Source organism: Nylanderia fulva, unplaced genomic scaffold (genome assembly GCF_048542155.1).
Source record: "Nylanderia fulva isolate GAGA-0341 unplaced genomic scaffold, ASM4854215v1 Scaffold46, whole genome shotgun sequence".
NCBI lineage: Eukaryota > Metazoa > Arthropoda > Insecta > Hymenoptera > Formicidae > Nylanderia > Nylanderia fulva.
In genome coordinates this window covers 1,534,908-1,556,963 of record NW_028190543.1, presented here as the reverse complement: position 1 = coordinate 1,556,963, position 22,056 = coordinate 1,534,908, and the positions used below count along the sequence as shown (strand labels likewise).

Sequence of the window (22,056 nt, the reverse complement as noted above, 5' to 3'; positions counted from 1 at the left end):
GTAGATCCCCCAAAACCCGGCGGTGGTGAGTAAGCTGGGTGCTCCCGGGGAGGGGGCGGCAAGCTGCTGCCGCAGCATGAGTTGGTGTGTTCTGTCTCTGACGGAGCCACGACGGTAATGAGGTGCAATACCACCTCCTCACCACCCTCCACCAAAAATTCTCCCTAGAACCAAAGGGCACAGCCCATGGTCAGCGCTAGTTGCGCAGTGGATCAATAAATAAAGTTGATTTCATTAAAAAAAAAAAAAAACATAGTCTTATATTATGGTCTTCTGTTGAGATCTCTCCAATTAGTTTTCCAGCCTTTGACTTCCAGGGTTTAACCCTTTGACAAGTAATGCAGGAATTAGTTACTCTTGTCGCTATTTCCTTTAATTTTTTGATTAGTACATATCTTTTGACGGTATTTATTAATTTCTTATATCCCGATGAACTAATATTCTATGGGCTTCTTGCATGAATTTTTCACCTTGATCCTCAGATATATATATTCTTTCATCGTTATCAACCCAAATGTTTACATCGTTTATTTCTTTTTTTGATAGATTAAATTTCTCTATAACTTCATTTTCTAATTCTTTACCTCGTTGATCTTCTATTATTTCTCTCAATCCATTACTCATATTGTTTCTATCTTCTTTAACCATGAATACCCTGCTTAGTGAATCAGCTACGTAGTTACTCTTTCCTTCCACATGCTTTAGTTCTAAATCGTATTCTTCTAGCAATAATTTCCATCTTTGGATTCTTCCAGATTCTAATGCTTTGTTAAATGTAATGTTCTTATTATCTGTCATCACCACTGTTTTATTTCCTAATATAATTGGTCTAAATTTCTTACATGCCAGCAATATTGCATATAGCTCTTTCTCCACAGTATTATAATTCTTTTCGCTTCCTGAAATTTTTTTACTAAATATTCCTATACATTTATTCTCCTGTCTTAATATTCCTCCAAATCCTTCGTCACTCGCATCTGTAAATAGTGTAAATTTCTTTGTATAGTCTGGATGATTTAACTGTATATGTTCTTCAATCTCGTCTAGTATTTGTTTTTTAGTACCTTCATCTTCTACTGTCCATGTAAACTTAGTATCTTTTCTTAGTTTATCTGTTAGTCCAACAATTTTTGTACTTAAGTTGGGAATGAAATTTCTGAACCAATTTATGAATCCCAATAGTTTTTGTAACTCCTTTCTGGATTTTAGGGGCTTTTCAGACCTATAGATTTCTACTTTACTGGTATCTGCTTTAATACCCTTTTCGTTTATTATAAAACCAAGGTATTTAACTTCGTTTTTACAAAAGTTGCTTTTTTCAAAATTTATTTCTAATCCGTTATCTTTTAGTACATTCAGTACTAATTTCAAATCTGTGTAGTGTTGTTCTAAAGAGTCACTGAATATCAATAGATCATCTAAGAAGATTTTAACACAACTAATATTCCCAAATAACGTCATCATCATTCTTTGAAAAGTTTTTGGGGCGTTTTTCAGCCCAAAAGGCATTCTCTTATACTCATATATTCCAAATGGGCATGTAAAAGCGGTTTTATGATAATCTTTGGGATCTATCCTGATTTGGTGGTAGCCTCTATCGAGATCGATTTGGGAAAAAACTTTAGCTTCTTTTAGATCCAATAATTGTTCATGAATATTTGGAAAATGAAAATCTTCTGATTTTGTAACTTTGTTTAATTCTCTATAATCCACTACAAGTCTCATTTCACCATTTTTCTTTTGTATTCCAAAGCTTGGGGATGCCCAAATGTTTGTGCTTGGTTGAATTATTTCATCTCGCTTTAATCTTTCTATTTCCCTTTTGAATGATTCTTTGAGTGCTATTGGCACGGTATAATATTTTGTTTTAATTTTTGGCTCTTGGCTTAGTGGTATCTGGTGCAATACACCTTTCATTTTTCCTAATTTGGTTTTCTTCCCTTTAGCCTCCTTTACTAGTTCCATTAATCTTTTCTCTTGCTCTGTAACCATACGTAATTGCTCAACCAATTCTTTATCAGGATCATTCTTGTTCCAGCATTCTCCATTCTCAAATTCAATTTCTCTCCCATCTAAATTAATATAACCTTCTTTAATATTTATTATTGCTCTGTTCCTACTTAGAAAATTTGTTCCCATTACTATATTACAACCTAGCCTTTTCATTACTAAAGCTTCAAATTTAAATAGCTGATCTCTCATATCACTCAATTTTAATTCGAATTTTACCTCTTCGCTTATTTTAACCTCATATTTATTAGCTAATATTGTTCTTTTAGGCTCCGTTAGTTTTGTTTTCTTTAAATTACATAATTTAGCCACTTCTTCTGATATGTAATTTTGTGTTGATCCGGTATCTACTACTAAATTCACTGTATTTCCGTTTATACTTCCCTTTATTTCTAATATTTTTGGTAATTCTTCTTTTTCTAACAACACCTTTATTTCTTCTTTATCTCCTTTATTCTGGAGTTCGTGAGGTACTTCATTCCTGTTACTTTCTTTTCTTGTTCTCCTTCCTCTGTAGGTTGTCCTGTTAATTCCTTCTGTTACTTCCCTCTTTCTTGGATTTATGTTTGTTTGGGTCATCGGATTCTTCTTGATTTCTCTTTCAAGTGCTTCTAGTATACTTATCTTTTCCTCCTTATTCTTTCCTGGATGTCTCAGTATCTCCATTTTCATCCATTTAGCTAATCCTCTAACAAAATATTCTTCTCTCTGTAAATCTGTTAGATTATCTTTTTTAGCTACGCACGCATTGAACCTTTCAAATAGTTCTTCCAACTTCTCATTGTACTCCCTAATTGTTATATCTCTAGTGCACCTACAATTATCTAGATAATATTTTACTTTATTAAAGTGATCGGAATTATATGCTATACTCATTAAACCTTCCAAAGCTGATTGTAATGACTGTTTTCTGTTGATTTTACTACTGATACTGGGATCTAACATAGAATGTAAGATTTTTAGAGCGATATCTTCGCTATATTGACATCTTTCCATTATCAATTGGAAGTCTTTTATCCATCTTATAACATCCTGTTTATTAGTATCTTCTAACCATTCAATCGACATTTCTAAACCTTTTACACCCGGAATTGGAACTTCAAATTTAATTACTGGTCTTTTTCTTTCTTCTACTCCTAAAGCTTCCTTTATTTTGCTTAGATCAAGATTGCCACAGTCCTTTCCTCTGATTCTTCTTTCTCTGCTCTCGGCTGTTCTTATTTCATCATGTTGGTACTGCGTTATGGCTTCTCTTGATGGATTTCTTCTTGATGCTTCTGAATTCAGAATGCAGTGCCCTCTATGTGAAGGCGGGCCCGAATAATTCTTAAAATAATTTTTATTTAATTCTTTTCCCTCTCGGGGATATCTTTCTTTCCTTTCCATCCTTTCTTTCTTTTTTTTTTCCGAATCACAGGGTAAAAAATTTTTATAATTTTATTTCTTTAATGTAGTTCCTCCTAGGGGGCACTACAATCCCATTTTCAATATTTGAAGAAAAACAAAAAATCAATCGTATAGGCTTGACTAGATCAACATTTGTCTTTAAATTTGACTTGAATAAATGGATTCTCTTTGCTTTATTACAGTAATTACATCTTAAATCGATGTATTTAACTACCAGCCTTCTCTTTTTCACCATTCTCCCACAAATACAACGAACAAGGACAAGATACATCTTATTAGCACCAAAGAAACACAAATCTTCTATTGATTTAATTTCATTTCTTTTGAGAATTTTGAAGAGTTTCTCAACGTTTATCCACATTTTTTTATTTTCCCTCCAGTACAAACTTACCCTCTTACCAAAACTTCCCCCTCCTTATAAAAAAAAATTTAACCCCTCCCCAGGAGCACCCAACTTACTCACCACTGCTGAGGAACTGGGATCCTTGGACCCATGGTCTCAAGGCTAGCCCACTCGACACTTGACCCCTTGATAATTTTTGAGGCTTAATTTTCATATCTAATTTATTTGTTCTCTCCTCTCAAAGTTAAAAAGTGCAAGAACTTGTGGGAATATCCAGTGGAGTGTCTCCTTGGAAGAAGAGGTATTCCATCAACAACTATTTTTATGTTGTTTCCTCGGAATAAAGTTATTAATCTCCTCTTAACACTAGGCGTACAATTGTCAATATAGATTATCTTTGAAGATAAGGAATCTAGATCGCTTATGTCGCTCTCTAGTAGTTCTCTTGATAGATAACATGCTGTTATTTTCAATATGTCAGTCTCACTATCGTTTAAAGCCTCAATGATTTTTTCCTTGTCTAAAAACTCTATATAACCTCCACACTCTTATACGTACCATTACTTCTTCAGAAATCCATTTTAAATACTTTACATTAATCCCTCTGTGTTCAGGTAAAGTATTTAAGAGACCAGTTATTAGACTGTCTCAAAAATACTAATTGCCACTTGAGAGAATCTCTAGGTTCTCGGGGATCAAGATAACTCCTAGATTAAGAGATTCTATATAATCTGTAAAGTATTTATTTAATAGGGGTGTCTTCCCCAACATCCCCCTCCCGAGACGGTTAGTCCCACTTATTATTTTCTTCTATAAATTAACTTCGACAGTTTTCTTTAAATAGTAATGTCTCTTTTTATAGATTTTACCTCTCTGGTCTCTAACTAAATAAGAGTCACTGTGACCTGGTTGAGGCAGGTCTCTTTCCTTTGGAGCTTTCTTTATCATAGAAATATTTTTATTTAAATGTACTAGGGGTTAGTGGATTAAGAGATTATATGGAATCTCTTAATCTAGGAGTTATCTTGATCCCCGAGAACCTAGAGATTCTCTCAGGTGACACACCTCCCCCTTAATCTTGCGTTCATCCTTAAGTTGTAAAACACTATCACCCTCAGTTGCATCTTTTACTAACTCCTTTAATCTCTCCTATGAACCTGGAATTCTACACCCGTTTCTAAAGATTTTATTTTATATCCTCCATGAATATATTTCTCAATAATGGTAAAAGGGCCAAACCAGCGTGGTTCGAGTTTTCCTGGGTTCCTACTTCGCATCATGACAACATCACTTATTCTGAGATCGCATGGGTCCTTAAGATTGGCGTTTTTCTTTTTCCAATTTTTATTTCTTTTATTTTGTTGTACTCTTACCCATGTATCTATCTCTTTTCTTCTCAGTTTCTGGTACCCTAAGAGTTCTTTTAACTGTTCTTCAAGAATTTTCCTAGTGTCTTCCACCACCTCCCTTTTAATTTTTGTTGTGTCTGAATATTTTCCAAACCCAACTTCTCGTCCGTAAAGCAATTCGTAGGAGGAGTATTTCAATTTTGTTATGGGAGATATATTGTAGCAGAATGTCGCTAGTATTAAGTATTTGTCCAAGTTTTCGATATCCCCTGTTGCCAACTTACTCAACTTTCTTATGATTGACTGATTAGTTCTTTCAACTAATCTGTTTGATTGATGATTGTAAGGAATTGAGTAACTTAGTTTTAAATCTCTTTACTAGTTTCTTTAGGGTATTATTAACAAATTCTGTACCTTGATCTGATTTTATGACTCTAGGAGGACCAAATCTCAGGATTATCTTTTCAAACACGAATTTTGCGATTACTTTTGCAGACTTCCTTTTTACTGCCTTAGTTTCTGTCCACTTAGTAGTATGATCCGTGGCAATGACAATATACCGATTTCCTCTTTCTGTCTTCACGAAGGGACCAATTATATCAATCCCCAAGACCTCGAGTGTTTTTACTGGATCGGAAGGATAGAACTTGAATTTTTCTCCCTTTTCGAATTGTTTGCATATCATACAATTCTTTATTGTCTCTTCAACCTCTTAAGTAATCCTTTTTCTTGCAAATGTCTCTGACAATACATATATGTAGCTTCTACTCCTCCGTGTCCAATAAGATGATGATATTCTTTGATTTTTTTTTTTTTTTTTTTTTATGAAATCAACTTTATTTATTGATCCACTGCGCATCTAGCGCTGACCATGGGCTGTGCCCTTTGGTTCTAGGGAGAATTTTTGGTGGAGGGTGGTGAGGAGGTGGTACTGCACCTCATTACCGTCGTGGCTCTGTCAGAGACAGAACACACCAACTTATGCTGCGGCAGCAGCTTGCCGCCCCCTCCCCAGGAGCACCCAGCTTACTCACCACCGCCGGGTTTTGGGGGATCTACCACCTCGCCCGGGCTCGAACCCGGGTCCTCAGACCTGTGATCTTGAGGCCAGCCCACTCGGCTACTTGCCCCCCAATGATATTCTTTGATTCTTTCTGTTTCCAATGGATCTTCTTTCTTCCTCGTTATGGCAAGACAATTCCTTGATAAAATGTCAGCTACATTATTTGTATTTCCTGGTTTATATATAACTTCAAAATCAAATCCTGTTAGGTACATTATCCATCTTGCAGTTCTTCCTGTTGGGCTCCTAATATTGTGCAAAAAAGTTTGTGGTTTGTGATCTGTTCGGATTGTGAATTTATTATACAAATACATCTTAAAGTATTTTTTTTAATGAAATCAACTTTATTTATTGATCCACTGCGCATCTAGCGCTGATCATGCGTTGTGCCCTTTGGTTTTTTTTTTTTTTTTAATGAAATCAACTTTATTTATTGATCCACTGCGCAACTAGCGCTGACCATGGGCTGTGCCCTTTGGTTCTAGGGAGAATTTTTGGTGGAGGGTGGTGAGGAGGTGGTACTGCACCTCATTACCGTTGTTGCTCCGTCAGAGACAGAACACACCAACTCATGCTGCGGCAGCAGCTTGCCGCCCCCTCCCCGGGAGCACCCAGCTTACTCACCACCGCCGGGTTTTGGGGGATCTACCACCTCGCCCGGGCTCGAACCCGGGACCTCGGATCTGTGATCTTGAGGCCAGCCCACTCGGCTACTTGCCCCCGCCCTTTGGTTCTAGGGAGAATTTTTGGTGGAGGGTGGTGAGGAGGTGGTACTGCACCTCATTACCGTCGTGGCTCTGTCAAAGACAGAACACACCAACTCATGCTGCGGCAGCAGCTTGCCGCCCCAGGAGCACCCAGCTTACACACCACCGCCGGGTTTTGAGGGATCTACCACCTCGCCCGGGCTCGAACCCGGGTCCTCGGACCTGCGGTCTTGAGGCCAGCCCACTCGGCTACTTGCCCCCACATCTTAAAGTATTTTATGGCAAAAACCAGGGGTAAAAATTCCTTATCCGTGGTAGAATACTTTAGTTCTGCTCCTCTCCCATGGTTTATAGTTCTCTTTCCCGTCTATATTCTGTATCAAGACACAGCCTATTGCTTTGTCCGAGGCATCAGATTCTATAATAAATGGTTGGTCCATCTGTGGTAATGAAAAGGCTGAAGATTCCACCAGTTCTTTGGTTAGTGTGTTTATATCCTTTTCTGCTTGGTTTTTCGAAATTGAGCCTTTTATTAATCATATCATACAATATCTTAGTCTTTCTTGCAAAGTTCGGTATAAATCTTCTGTAATATCCTAAAAACTCACCATTGTATGTAGTTCTTTGACATTTATAGGACTCAACTTACCCTTTATCTTCTCCAATCGCTTTGGATCAAATGTTACTTCTCCTGATCTGATTCTAAATCCCAGATAATCGATTTCTTCTACGCATAACTTTGACTTTTCCCAATTTGTTGTAAGATTGTGGTCTAAAAATATCTCTAATACGTTTTTAGATCCTCTTTATGCCTTTCTTCTGATTCAGAGGAAATTATCACATCATCCATGTAAGAAAGACAATTCTTCAATATATTCTTGCAGAGTATTGTGTTTATGTATTTTTGAAACGTAGATGGTGCGTTTGTAAGGCCAAAGGGCATTCCTTTGTATTCGAATTTTCCCAAAATCGTTGTGAATGCAGTGTATTTTCTCGATTCTTTATTTAGGGGTGTCTGGCAATATCCATCCTTCAAATCAATTTTACTAAATATCTTTGCTTTTGATAGGCAATCTAGACATTCTTCTAATAATGGAGGTGGTGTTATCTCTTTCACAGTAATCTTGTTCAATTTTCTGAAACCTACACACATCTGATAGCTATTCGCCTTTCTTTACTATTACTAAGGGGAATTCCAAAGACTCTTACTTTTTTGAATTTTATCTTCGTTTAACAGCCTTTCTATTTCCCTTAAGACAAACTCTTTCTTTTTTGGATTTATTGGGTAGTTTCTTGTGGGAATAGATTAACTTCTTCATTAAGAATGATTTTGTGTGTTACCTCTTTCGCTGGTGCACCTCTTTTCTTTTGTATTTCCTTAACATACCATTCTCCAATATCCTTTACTTCTCGTAAACATTGAGTCTCCATTATTTTTGTTGTTTCTTCCTTTACTTCCATTCTTTCTTTTCTACATTCGATAAAAGGTGTTTCTATGTTATTATTACTTTTCTTTGGTATGATAAATCAACTTTTAACGATTCCAGTATGGAGTTCCCTAAAACGATATCTTCGTGTAACCCTCGTACTACCAGAAATTCTCCTTTATGATTATTATCTCCATACTTCATGTTTACTGTAATTTTTTCGGGATAGTGATTCTTCCTGTAGCTAGCTGTAAAAAAATACTTTCTCCCGTATGGGTTATTGGAAATTTATTTCTAACCGCGAGTCTTTCACTAATGAAGCCTCCATCTGCACCTGTATCTATCAATGCATACATCTTTTCATTGTTAGTTATGGCTTTAAGATAGAGTTTTTCTTTTTTACAAAAATAATTCAGATGGTCTTTAATTAATAATGTCTCACCTGATGGTTCAGATTCAACTTCCAGATTATTTAGCTCTTTAACGCTATTTCTCCTATCCGCTTTATTGGTTTCTTGTTTTCTTCTCTGGTGTCTTTTGTTAAACCTTTCTTTCCTTCCTGGACACTCATATCTATAATGATTCCCTTGACATTAATGACATACTACCATTTTGTCATATCCTGTCTTCTGTTTAATTACCTCCAGACACTTTCACCTTTTCACTAGTACCTGGTAATCTTTTACTTTTAAGAGATTTTTGGTGCTTTTCTTCCACTTCTCTTGCTTTTTTAATCAATTCTGGGAATGATTTAGCATTTTCTTTTTTTTAAATGAAATCAACTTTATTTATTGATCCACTGCGCAACTAGCGCTGACCATGGGCTGTGCCCTTGGTTCTAGGGAGAATTTTTGGTGGAGGGTGGTGAGGAGGTGGTACTGCACCTCATTACCGTTGTGGCTCCGTCAGAGACAGAACACACCACTCGTGCCGCACCCTCCCCAGGAGCACCCAGCCTACTTACCACAGCCGGGTTTTGAGGTTAGTCCATTTGGATACTTACCCCCCTTGTACATTTTTATTTGCATAAATTCTTTGTGGTCCTTCTCTTCCCACCACGAAATGGAAATGTTCCTGAGAAAGATGCTAGAATTGTTATTTATTGGAATGGTAGTAGAAATGGGTAGAATAAACTGTACAAAAACAGAGAATGGAGAGATGGGGAACACGAATAAAAGAAAGTTGGAATGTGATAACAACAATGGGAATTTTAAAAAACGGTTGATTGTCCGTTATGAAAATTCGAATCTTACCTCATCAAATCAAAGGTTACCTAACCCAGCGATCATTCTAACCGATCTTTATGGCCGTGGGGTAGAAAAGATATACCATCTATCACTCATATCTCGGGAGAAGAGGGTGTAGAATATATAAATGTACAAAATCCCGTACAAAACCCAGAAATTTCCTCATTAGAGTTGGTAAAAGGGGAGATAACAAGGTGGTTGGCTTTCTACAAAAATTCCAATTCTATAGAAGCACTGATGGAATTGATAAAGAGGAGATGTAACAATTTCTATGAGTTAAACTATGAGGAGATATTAGAAATCTTTGAGTTTGTAAGAAGTGAAGAGAAGAAGCACATCAACTTTATTTTTACCAAAGAGATGGTTGATACAATAAATGGTACTATGAGGATGGTAATCAAAAAAACACTAAAATACTCAATGCTGTTGTATTCCAGGGAAATGATAAGATTTCCAGCATTTCTAGGAGAGAACTACAAAGTTGGGCTGGTAGAGTACCACTACACCAATCTCTTTGTTTTCTACTACTTACTTTCCAGAATGAAGGAGCACGATGATGAGTTGAGGTACAGAGATAAAAAGATTAATGGAGAGAGGAGTAACTACAATGCTAGACACACCTCTACATTTGATAAGGACTTCCCCATATTCTATCTTTGTATCAGAGAGTTTCTCAGCTCCTTCAAAGATAAGATTTTCCATAACTTCTTCATTTACTGTCATGAGACTAAGAAAGAGAATGGAAACTATAAAATCGGGGATGGCATCTGTTTAAATGATAACTTCATGACACACCATGGGATGAGTGGTTATAAAAGTTTTCTTTCAATTATCATTTTCACTCTTGACAAGACAAGTCTTGAAGATCTTTATAAAAGTCGTGAAGAGTTCACATTATGTAGTTCTAAGAGGGGTATGATAGATAAAGATAAAATAACTATTTATAAGATAGTGAAGGGATATGGAATATTCGATGCTTACTACCGTTTATTATGCGAGAAACTAAATGATGAAATACTTAAGAATGAATTGTATACAAAAAACATACAAAATCTCTTTAACGAAATTAAGGAGCTCCTACCAAACATTAAGGAACCATTTGATCGTTGTAAAAAGTTGGGGATACTTAGTAGAATATTGCGTGCTCTTGCTACGATCACTTCTAAATTTTTTGAAGCAAAGTTATTGCATAAGTATATTGGTTCTCGACTGGCTTGTTTTAGTGAATTAAATAAAATTATCGCAAGATTAATAGAAGCAAGAGATAATGCTATTAGATCTGTTCAAAGTAGAACATTAGCGAATAGCTAAAATAAAGTGATTTTTCATGTCTATTATTTATATTTACTCGTTATCAGACTAAGTTTATCAACGGGGCAAGTAGCCGAGTGGGCCAGCCTCAAGATCACAGGTCCGAGCCCGGGCGAGGTGGTAGATCCCCCAAAACCCGGCGGTGGCGAGTAAGCTGGGTGCTCCTGGGGAGGGGGCGGCAAGCTGCTGCCGCAGCATGAGTTGGTGTGTTCTGTCTCTGACGGAGCCACGACGGTAATGAGGTGCAGTATCACCTCCTCACCACCCTCCACAAAAAATTCTCCCTAGAACCAAAGGGCACAGCCCATGGTCAGCGCTAGTTGCGCAGTGGATCAATAAATAAAGTTGATTTCAAAAAAAAGCCCACTCTGTTGCTTATCATCTCATTTGCCTCGTTTATAACTTCTAATACTTGCTAAAAAGCTTAAAGAATAAAAACAGCGAAAACTCTTTATTTAACATCACAAGAACATAAAATACACAACAAGGATTCTTAGATTAATTTCCCAAACCATAATCCATCCTTAGAGGGTTAGATTCAATATTTAAACTACCAAAGATTTTCAAAAAATTACAATTACTTCGAGGTACATTCCATTCTCCTCAATGTGTGACATTATTTACGGGATCATTTTATAAAAAAGAATTATTACAATTTAAAAATATCAAACACAGATGACTTCACCAATAAAGTCCTACGAAGTATGACAACTCGTGATTTTACCTTAAAATTCGTTGTTTTTTACTTTATTTTTTGTATTTAAATATTCTCCAGATAGATGCGTAAGAGTGTCTCGCATTACACCTAGAAAATCCCTCTCATCTAAGAACTTGTTATACAAATTAATTCTGGAAGATAACCTTTTTATTTTACTTCTAACATTATCAGATATCTCCATTTGATTAAAATAATTGTTCTCGTAACTACTTTTTAATCCCTCAGCTGAACTTACGAGCTTTTTAATATTTTCTTGTAATGTATAAGTTTGTAAATCTCCAACGTCTATAACTAGTTTACTAAATGATGTAATATCTATATCTTCATCAATAATTCCATACTTTTCATTGGATTTTGCATGTAAATCTATCAATCTTTTCTTTATGTCCTCTGGTAAATCTTTAAATCTATTCTCCTTTGAAATATTCATTTTTTAGGGGGATGCAAAATTTTAACCTTTTTAACCCTCTAAAATGTAACCTTATTCAAAAATACTAGAGAGTTAACAACAAATTTTATTTGTTGTTACTTTTTAACTACAAACATCCTTCACACTCATTATATCATTCCATCATCTCATCTTTTCTACTAATATCCCCTGATGAAAGTTAGAGTCCTTAAAATTTTAAAAAAAACAACCCCCTAGAAAATAAGAAGGATGAGGGAGATTATTTCGCTACATATTGGACAAGCTGGGGTACAGATAGGAAATGCATGCTGGGAGTTATATTGTATGGAACATGGGATATGTCCTGATGGTACACCTGAATCAGCAAAAAAAGCTAAAGATGATAGTTCTGATTCATTTTTCAACGAAACAAGCAGTGGTGCTTATGTTCCAAGAACAGTGATGGTTGATCTGGAACCAGGAGTGATTGATACAATAAAATCTGGTCCATACAGTAATTTATACCATCCTAATAGTTTGATCAGTGGAAGTGAAGATGCAGCTAATAATTATGCTAGGGGTCATTACACTGTGGGTAAGGAAATTATTGAATCAGTAATGGATAGAATAAGAAAGTTAACTGATAATTGTGATGGATTACAAGGATTCTTGATTTATCACTCGTTTGGTGGTGGTACAGGTTCTGGGTTTGGTTCTCTCCTCATGGATAGGTTATCTCAAGAATATGGAAAAAAAAGTAAGCTGGAGTTTAGTGTATATCCTGCACCAAGAGTTGCTACAGCCGTAGTAGAGCCTTATAACTCGATTCTTACCACACATACCACTTTGGATCACAGTGATTGTTCATTTTTGGTTGATAACGAAGCAATTTATGACATGTGTAGGAATTTAGGTATAGAGAGTCCTGATTACACTGATTTAAACAGGATCATAGCTCAAGTTGTTTCTAGCATTACTGCATCTCTAAGATTTCCAGGATCTCTAAACGTTGATTTGACAGAGTTTCAGACAAACCTTGTTCCATATCCCAGAATTCATTTCCCCCTAGTTGCTTATTCACCAATGCTCTCCAAGGAGAGGGCAGCACACGAGCAACTCTCAGTTAGTGAAATTACCACATCGTGTTTTGAATCTCAAAATCAAATGGTGAAGTGTAATCCTAATAACGGTAAGTATATGGCGTGTTGTTTGCTATATAGGGGAGATGTCAATCCCAAAGATGTTAACCAAGCAACTACTTTTATTAAGAATAGGAGATCTAATCAATTTGTTGAGTGGTGTCCAACAGGGTTCAAGATAGGTATTAATAGCAGGCCACCTACTGTTATTAAGGAGGGTGCTATGGCGCCTGTTAAAAGAGCTGTATGTCTTCTTAGTAATACAACAGCCATAGTTGAGGCATGGAAGGGTCTTAATGCCAAGTTTGATTTGATGTTTTCTAAAAGAGCGTTTGTTCATTGGTTTGTTGGAGAGGGAATGGAAGAGGGGGAGTTCAGCGAAGCAAGAGAAGATCTGGCAGCACTCGAATCCGAATATGGGAGTGTCGCAAGGGGAGATAATTAATTAAACAAGATTTATCCTTTATTATTTAAACTACACAGGATATATTTCCACCATGAGCACTCTTTTTTATATTTCACTTGTCTCTTGTTTTAATAACTTCTAGCTCCATTGATTCCATCCTCTCCCACTCATATGTAAAGAAATAAACATTTACTCCAACAAAGTTTAGCAATTCAGAATAAAGAAATATCTTATTATCTATCTCTAAGGTGGATAAGCTATTAACAATAACATTCTTAATATTATAACTTTTAAGAGTATTAACAATGGGATTATTAATATCATCACCTTTATTAATATCAAATATCTCTATATCATTATCTTTACTACACATTATTTTAAATACAGCTTTAAATGTTTCAATAATCTCTTTACTATTTGTTATTTGCAAATATTCTTCTTTTCTTAATCCATGTGTCTGTATTTTAACACAGTCCTCTATCTTATTAATAAACATTTCTTCATTTTTATTTTTTATTACCTGATAAGTCTTACCTATGGATAAGGATTTAACATATTTCTTGATCATAAAAACTTCAATTCTTCTTTTTCTATTTCCCTCTTCAATTTTCAAATTATAAAAAGAACCTCTTTTTAAGTTTTCTTTTAGTAAATGGTAGAGAATCATTGGAGTTTAAAAAGATACTTGAAAAGAGTTAAATCCACAGAGATACTTGTTAAAAGAAGATCCATAGAATGTAATAAACCAATTAAAAGTAAAAATATCATTAAAATATTAACAACACCCAAGAATAATAAAATAACACATTGTACCATTAATACACCCGAAAGAAAAGTTAGAATTGTTACACCAGGAGGCATGGTACAAATAAAAGGAAGTCCTAAAAGGTACTTAAGCACTAGAAAGATAGATTTTAATAAAAATTAAAATTTATTATCGTTTTTTAGACTCTATCTCAGATCAACCACTGTTTCTTTAGAATTACTTTCTTTCTCTTTCTTTTTAAAGATAGATCTATAGAGGATGGAAAAGAACTTTTTGACTCGTAAAGAGATACCACTAAGTATAGATATAAAGGAATGTTTGATTCTTTGTATTTTATTTGTACCATTACACTCCTTTTTTATATTCTCATTTATAATTTTATTATTATCCTCTACATTCTCTATTTCACTATAGTTCCTTTCTAAATTCACCTCTTCCCTACCTTCTCTTACTTCCATCTCAGAAGGGTGGAAGAGACTTTTGATAAAACTAGAGAAAGGATCAATGCATCGCTATTAAAACAAATTTCAAATTTACATTGATTCTCTCTCTAAAAATACACCATCCTATACTTTTTTACTATCCTTGCTACCTAAAAAGATAAAATCATTCAATCTTTTCTCACAATCCAACAATTCACTCTTTAAATTCTTTCTACCCTCACCGTTTACTTCTCCCTTCATTTTACCTTTAATTTCTCCAATTTTATCTTTTAATTCCTTTATATACTCATTGTATCTTCCATTACTGGGATCAATGCTGATATTACCACTGTCTTTGTTTAATATCTCGTTTTGTAATATTTGAATTATCCTCTTTTGCTTCTCAACTATATTACCTCTCTTCTTACAACTATCTCTAATTTTCATTAATTCACTGTTTAAATAAATACTTTCTTTTTGTATTTTTATATTCTTTTCATTCAATCTCTTCATAGATCCTGCTAATTCTAAATTCTCTCCTTGTAATTTACTAACTGTACCCTTAAATTCTTCAATTTTACTATCCCTTATAGCTAGCTCTTCCTTACTCTTATTTATCACCTCTTTTATATCCTTTACCTTAAAATACTCTAAGAGTGCTTTAATATCACACTCTTTCATTTCTAATTCTCTTTCCCTTTCTCTCTTACTTCTCCTTTTCATTTTATTTACAATCTCTTCCTTTTGTATCCCTTCTTTCTCTTCATCTATCATGGAAATACACCTCTTTACTTCCATTTTCATATTTTCTATCGCTTCTTTGTATCCAAGAATGAACTTGGAATATCTCCTATAGAAAATCTTAAATTTATTGTTTTCTATTTCTAAAGGTGTTTTTACTATCCTTAAGTCGTCTTTATTACCATTTAATAGAATTATTAAATCTTTTAGAATATTCTTAATTTTTAATATAAAATTATTAATAGAGCTGTAGATATTATAGGTATTTCTATCCTTGTTATCATCTAAGTTGTCTATTCCCATATCCTCCATTTCTATTAAAACATCTCTAAATATCTTTTTATATCTCTCTACCTCTAAATTCTTAATATTAAAACTTTCTACTTTATTATTCAAATTCAATACTAATTTATAAATATTTGATAGATAAACATTCTCCTCTTCATTTATCTTCGTATCTTCTATGGATATATCCGATAGATCTAAGATACTCTCTATATTGTATTTTGATAGATCTTCATTTAATAAAAATGAACTATCAATAGATGAATTACCTTGACTCACTTTGTATCTACTTGTTATTTGTAGAGGATTAGCTGGTTTTAATGTTATTCTATCAAATATATTTGATATTCTCAGATTATCTTTGGGAATGATTTCTCTACTATCTATAGGGATAATATCATCTTTTTTTTCATTTGTTATCTCATCTTCTATCTTCCCTTGATGATTATCTCTCTCTTTTAATTCTACTAGCTCATTCCCTGGTTTATAGTCTTTATGCATCTTTTCTTTTTAGGGCTGGGATGAGATATTAGAAGAGAAGGTGTGAGTAATAAAAGTTAAGTACCTACCTTTTAGCCTTTTTTATTGTGGTACTGCTATAGCTAGAAGACAGTTATCATATAATGAGACTATTTTATTGACAGTTCTCCTATCTTCCTTTATCAAGGTTCTGAATGGTAACAAAGCCAGTTCATGTATGGTTGCTTTAGTTAAGTTTTAATAAATATCTTGTATTTATCTTTACATTCCCCTTCTGTATCTCTAATCAGATAATTGTGTTATGGCCTTGGATAGCGACCAATTAATACTTACATTACAAATAGTGCTTATTATGCTCAACACCTTATCTTCTTGTATACCATAAAACATGAGTATTGATATTAAATAAAAGTACTCTTTACATGTTTTAGTCTTTAAATCTTTACATTTCATTTTAAATGACTTTTTAATATTTTTTAAAGTATACCTCCCCGGTGATTCCATCTTTAGTCCATTAATAGATAATCTATCCCCATCATCTAATAACGTGGTAAATTTATCGTAGAAAAATGATGTTAAATAGATATCACCTATCTCCTTCAAATCTATTCTTATTTGATCTATCTTACCATCCAATAACATCAGCTTTTTATATAAATCAAAACAACACTCTTCACTTATTAACAGACAATTCTCATATTGTTTATCCTTTTCTACCCTTTTTAGTACCTCAATTAAACCATTTCCAAGATATGAACTTACATACACTTTGCTATCACCTATTCTGTAAGCTAATTGTAAACTACCACCCCCCATTTCTAATAAAGCCAATCCTTCCTTTTGTTGTACATTAGGATCATCTGAAATTAAGGGATCTATGGGTATATCCCTATTTAGTATTGTGCTATTAATAAAATTATTACTTTTTATATTATTTTCCTTTCTACTAACATCTTTGTAATCTACCACACCAGTTCTTACCTTTTTACAAACTTCATTATTAGAATGATTTTTATAGTAATTTAATAAAGTTAAACTTTCTAGGGATAATAATCCTTCTACTTCACCTGAAATGACCTTAATATCTAAATAATTCAATTTGAACTCTTTAAATACCTTTTCTATAATTTTTAATATCTGAGTTGATCTTTCTTTAGAAATAAGTCTTAATCCAGCAGTACCCTGAAATGAAATGGGAATATCTCTGAATTTAATTGTGTTGATAGATTCATTTTTAGAAATTTTGCCAATTATCATCCTACCTACATTCAGCAAACCACAAATCTGTCTTTTTACCTCACTATCATTTAAATCGTGCAAACCTGGTTTTACCTTTACAGTGTAATATGAGTCTATGACAGGGTCATCACCCTCAAATTCATAAATATTCAATCTAGTACCAGTAGATCCTGAATCTATCACCATAGAACATCTTTTATTTGCTAATGACTCTAGAATTAACAATAAAATTAAATGTAGCATTTTCTAGCAATTGTATCCTACTCATCTAACAATCCTTTTTATTTACTCTTTCTCTTTCTTTGTTTTAAGATAATCAACAATATTAGGTCCTACACCCTAATTACATTTTAATTTTACATCCTCTTTATCAAATAAGTAGAGTTATATGTTGATTGAACAATTCAAGTTTATAATCGTTTCTTTTGTATTACAAGTAACTCTATAAATCAATAAACAAACAAATACATCACTCCCCCTCTTGCCAATTCAAATAAAATGAAAAGGAGTGATTCCACAGAGTGTATTGATATAGAATTTACAAAGATAATGGAGGAAATGGGAATATGTAAAGAGAGACAGGAGAATTTAATTAAAAAATTGTCTCTTAATACCAAAGTAAGTATGATCTTATCAATGAAAAGTATATCTAAGAAAGAAGCATTAATAAAAGAGCATTTAGAAACTATAGAAATCTCACCAGATATTTTATCCATAATTAGTTTAAGATCAATACTTGAGTCATCATCGATTACATTCTATTTAATGTTTATTAGGAATAGAGGATATGAGATTCTTAAGAATTCAATTTTTAGGTTTAAGAAAGACCAATTAAAGTTTTTATTTGAATTATGCGTTGTATTAAAGAAGAAAGAGGATCAAAGAGAATTAGAAAATGAAATAATAAAAGAAGTGAATACAGAGGGTAAAGAGAGAAATAGCAATATAATCCACGAGATAGATGGAGAGAATGTAAAGGGTGGATGTACTAATAGAAATACAACAAATCATACTTTTACCACACAATCTTTCTTTGTATATTATGGTATCTCCCATCTAATAAGCAATATTCTCAAAAAATCCCTGCAGTTTAAGTATTTTGATGATTTATTCTTTAGATTCATAAATCTTTACTTAAAAAGTAACTATAAAGAGACGGTTAAAATCCTATTTGAATCTATAGATGGTGAAAGTATAGATAATGAGGAAAGTTTAAGCACAATCTCATTGTTTACTACGTACTTTTACAAGATATTAATTAATATTATAGATGGATACAGTGAAGGGATAGATAGTAGTGCTAAAGGAGAGATTTTTGAGGATAATAACATTGATAATGATAAAGGTAACGCTATACCCTGTTTTATAGAATTTTTATCTTTTTTTTTCAAAAATGAGGAATTTAAGATTTTATTTAATTTTATTTTGATTTCTCTTAACAAAGAGAGAAGAGAGAGATTTATAAAGGTAATAAAATTGATTGAAAATGAGGGAAATAGTATCATCAATGTTAATAGTGATATAATTAATGATTTTCTTGATCTTAATGCTAGTTTTGTATTTAAAATGGTTGTGAGGTGTATAACAGAAGGTATTATCTACGGGAAGATAGTAGGAAACAGATTTATAATGGAGATAGAGAATAAAGTAAAAGGTATATTGGAATACAAAGAAGAGATTAGTAACAAATCTATTGATAATAAATGTGAATTGAATGATCTTTTAAAGGAAATGAAACTAAAAAATGATAATAAAAAGATAGATGGAGATAGCTCCACACCTAAAACTAACGATAACAAATGTAAATTAAAGAATCTTTTAAAAGAAATGAAATCAAAAAGTAATAAAGTAGAACCATTAGACAATGGGAAAAGGTTGTCATTAAATGAGAGAATGGGAAGATTATCAAATAGTACTCCTACAAATGATAGGTGTAATGACAATACTACCATTTTAGGATTGGAAGGGTATGATGATAAGAATTACACTTCTTTGAGGTGGGCTAAGATTAAGAAAGGGAACTCAATTTTTAAAACTGTAAATTTTAAAGAGATAGAGAAGTTATTTGATAAAAGAGATTTCTCTCCCTATGAAAGAGATGATAGTAAACCATTAACATATAATCTAAAGTCCAAAAGCTCTATTACCATAAATACGGTATTTTCCGATAAGAAAGGAAATGCCATATGTATAGCACTGAGTAGAGTTAAAATGAATGATTTAGAAATAAAATCAAATATCTTAAATATGAAGAAAGAATGTTTTAACGAAAATTTAATAAAGCAGTTGATAAATAATTTTCCAAGTAATGATGAAATAATGAAAATCAGAGAATTAAAAAATAAAAATGTAAAAAGCAGTTTAATAGGAAGAGGAGAGCTGTTTTTTATGGAATGTTTAGATGAAATAGATAATATAAGAGATACCTTGTACTCTCTGTATTTTAAATTAACATTTAGCATTCAATATGAAAATATTAGTAAGAATATTGAAATATTGAAAAATTGTTATTTTAATGTGTTAAAGAGTGAGGGATTGAGGGAATTGTTTGGTATTTCTTTGTTCATAGGAAATGTTTTGAATGGTAAAGGATATTTGGGAGGTGCTGAGGGATTTTCTCTAGATTCTATCTATAAGATTGTGGAATATAAGGGAAGCAAGAAAAAGGGTTCTGCTAGATTAATAGATCTAATAAAAGTAAAATGTAAAGATTATAAGAAAATGGTAAAGGAATTGGGTTGTTTGTATGAAGGATGTACTATAAGCTATGATTCCATTGTAGTAGAGGTAGATGAAGTAAGAAAGAATTTTAGGAGAATACCCAAACATCTTTATGATACCGAAATATCTAGCTATAACTTAAAATTAGAGAAAATGGAGAGTGTCTATTCGGAATTTATTGAGTTATTCAAGAAGGTTTGTGAATATCTTACTATTAAAGAGGGTGATAACTTTATGGGTGCCATTATAACACTATTAAATGAATTAAGGGAGTGAAAACAAAATTTTAGGTAAAATTATAAAGGAGGTTCCTTAAACAAAATTTGCTTGTTGGGTAAATCTTTAAATTAAAAATTTTACCCTAAGGATAAACAATGGAGAAGATAAGACAGAAGTATGAAGCTTTTACTTCTAATACCAAATTAAATAAAGAAAATTATAAAGATCTGGTGAGATTGTGTGGGTATAGTCCTAGTGAGCAACAATTGAATGTTGAAATACCAAAAAATTATGAAGAGTTTGCTTCTTTGCTTAAAACATACGAGAAGAAGTATACCAGAGAGGATATGTACAAGCAATTGCAGTCTTTATATGGTGGGGATACAATCAGTAGAGACGAGTTGGTTAAGGTTCTGCTAGCAGGTGATAAACTAACAAATGAAGAGGTAGATACCTTTTTTAGGATTGTATCTCTTGAGAATGGGAGGGTTAATATCTCTGATATGGTTGATGTCTTGTTTTCTGATGAGTAAATAAAGAGGTATCTTTCATCTTTTGGATCTTAAATTCTCCAGTTTTTTTGACGCACTGTATTATCACTATTGAGTTGTATCTTTAATGGCGGGGGTGGATTCTGCATCACGGAGGGGTGGTGTATCGAGGAAGTGTTCTTTGCGGTATATCCTAAGGATAAATAATTTATCAATTCTCTAACAAATAAGGAAATAGAAAATAAAAATAAAAACAAAAGAAAATCTATGGTTGTGGAGGGAAGGAATGTTTTACCTAGAAATGTTAGAGATGCGACAGTGGGGGAAGGCGGTATTTTTTCTCAAGATTTTACGTCATTTTTAAATTCATTATCGTTACATTCCCTGAATTTAAGAACAATAAAGCCTAGAGTATTTATAACACTAATCTATCCATTATTTATATCTTCAATTATAGTTTGTATTGCCGCTATGCTATCATTTTTTGGTTTATGTAGGATTATAGGTGTTGAGGGTTTTATTGTCATATCCTTGAGTATTATTATATTTTCATATATCTCTGCTGGGATATACAAATGGTATCTGAATAATCTTATTGATTATAAATACCTCTCTTACGTATATGTAACGATGTTCTCGCTTTCTTATCTACCATTAGCAATACTTTTAATTTTACTAATAGGACCTCAAATAGGATTTATATTCATTCTTGTTTTATCTATCATATCTCAGTATTACATTAGTATTAACCTATTGTCTGATTTTGATTTCAATAGTAATAGATCTCGCTTTATCTTTTCTTTAATTACCACAATTCTTCAATTTGGATTTATCTGGTGGCTATCGTATTATATCGTAGGAGAGGTGGTTCCTAATAAATAAAGTATTAAAAGTTCATAACCCCATTACTTTAAGATGTTGTCTATTGAGGATATAATAAAATCAAAAGATTTAGAATTACTCTTCAATTCTACCGTTAATAATTTGTTTGTATTAAATAGAGCTAGTAAAGTAGACCTGATAAAAAGAATTAGAGAGTTTGCACCTCTTCCTTTTGAACTGATACTGGAGTATAAAAGCGATCTTGAAATATTAAAAGAGTTGGAGAGATGTAAAAGACATTCGATACTTACAAAACTTAAATTAAGAGATTAGCTAAAAAAGAAATTGTAACAAA

At 33.1% G+C, this 22,056-nt stretch overlaps 1 protein-coding gene across 1 annotated transcript; it reads left to right on the top strand.

The window, feature by feature from the left end:
* The first annotated feature begins 12,240 nt into the window (after positions 1–12,240).
* LOC146721534 (uncharacterized) lies at positions 12,241–13,554 on the top strand. Its single transcript, XM_085486637.1, has one exon. The coding sequence runs from the start codon at positions 12,241–12,243 to the stop codon at positions 13,552–13,554; it is 1,314 nt and encodes a 437-aa protein (XP_085342763.1).
* The last annotated feature ends 8,502 nt before the right edge of the window (positions 13,555–22,056 follow it).

Bases quoted from the DNA above. Each gene is read 5' to 3' on its own strand.
- LOC146721534 (XM_085486637.1), top strand. From the start codon at position 12,241: ATGAGGGAGATTATTTCGCTACATATTGGACAAGCTGGGGTACAGATA.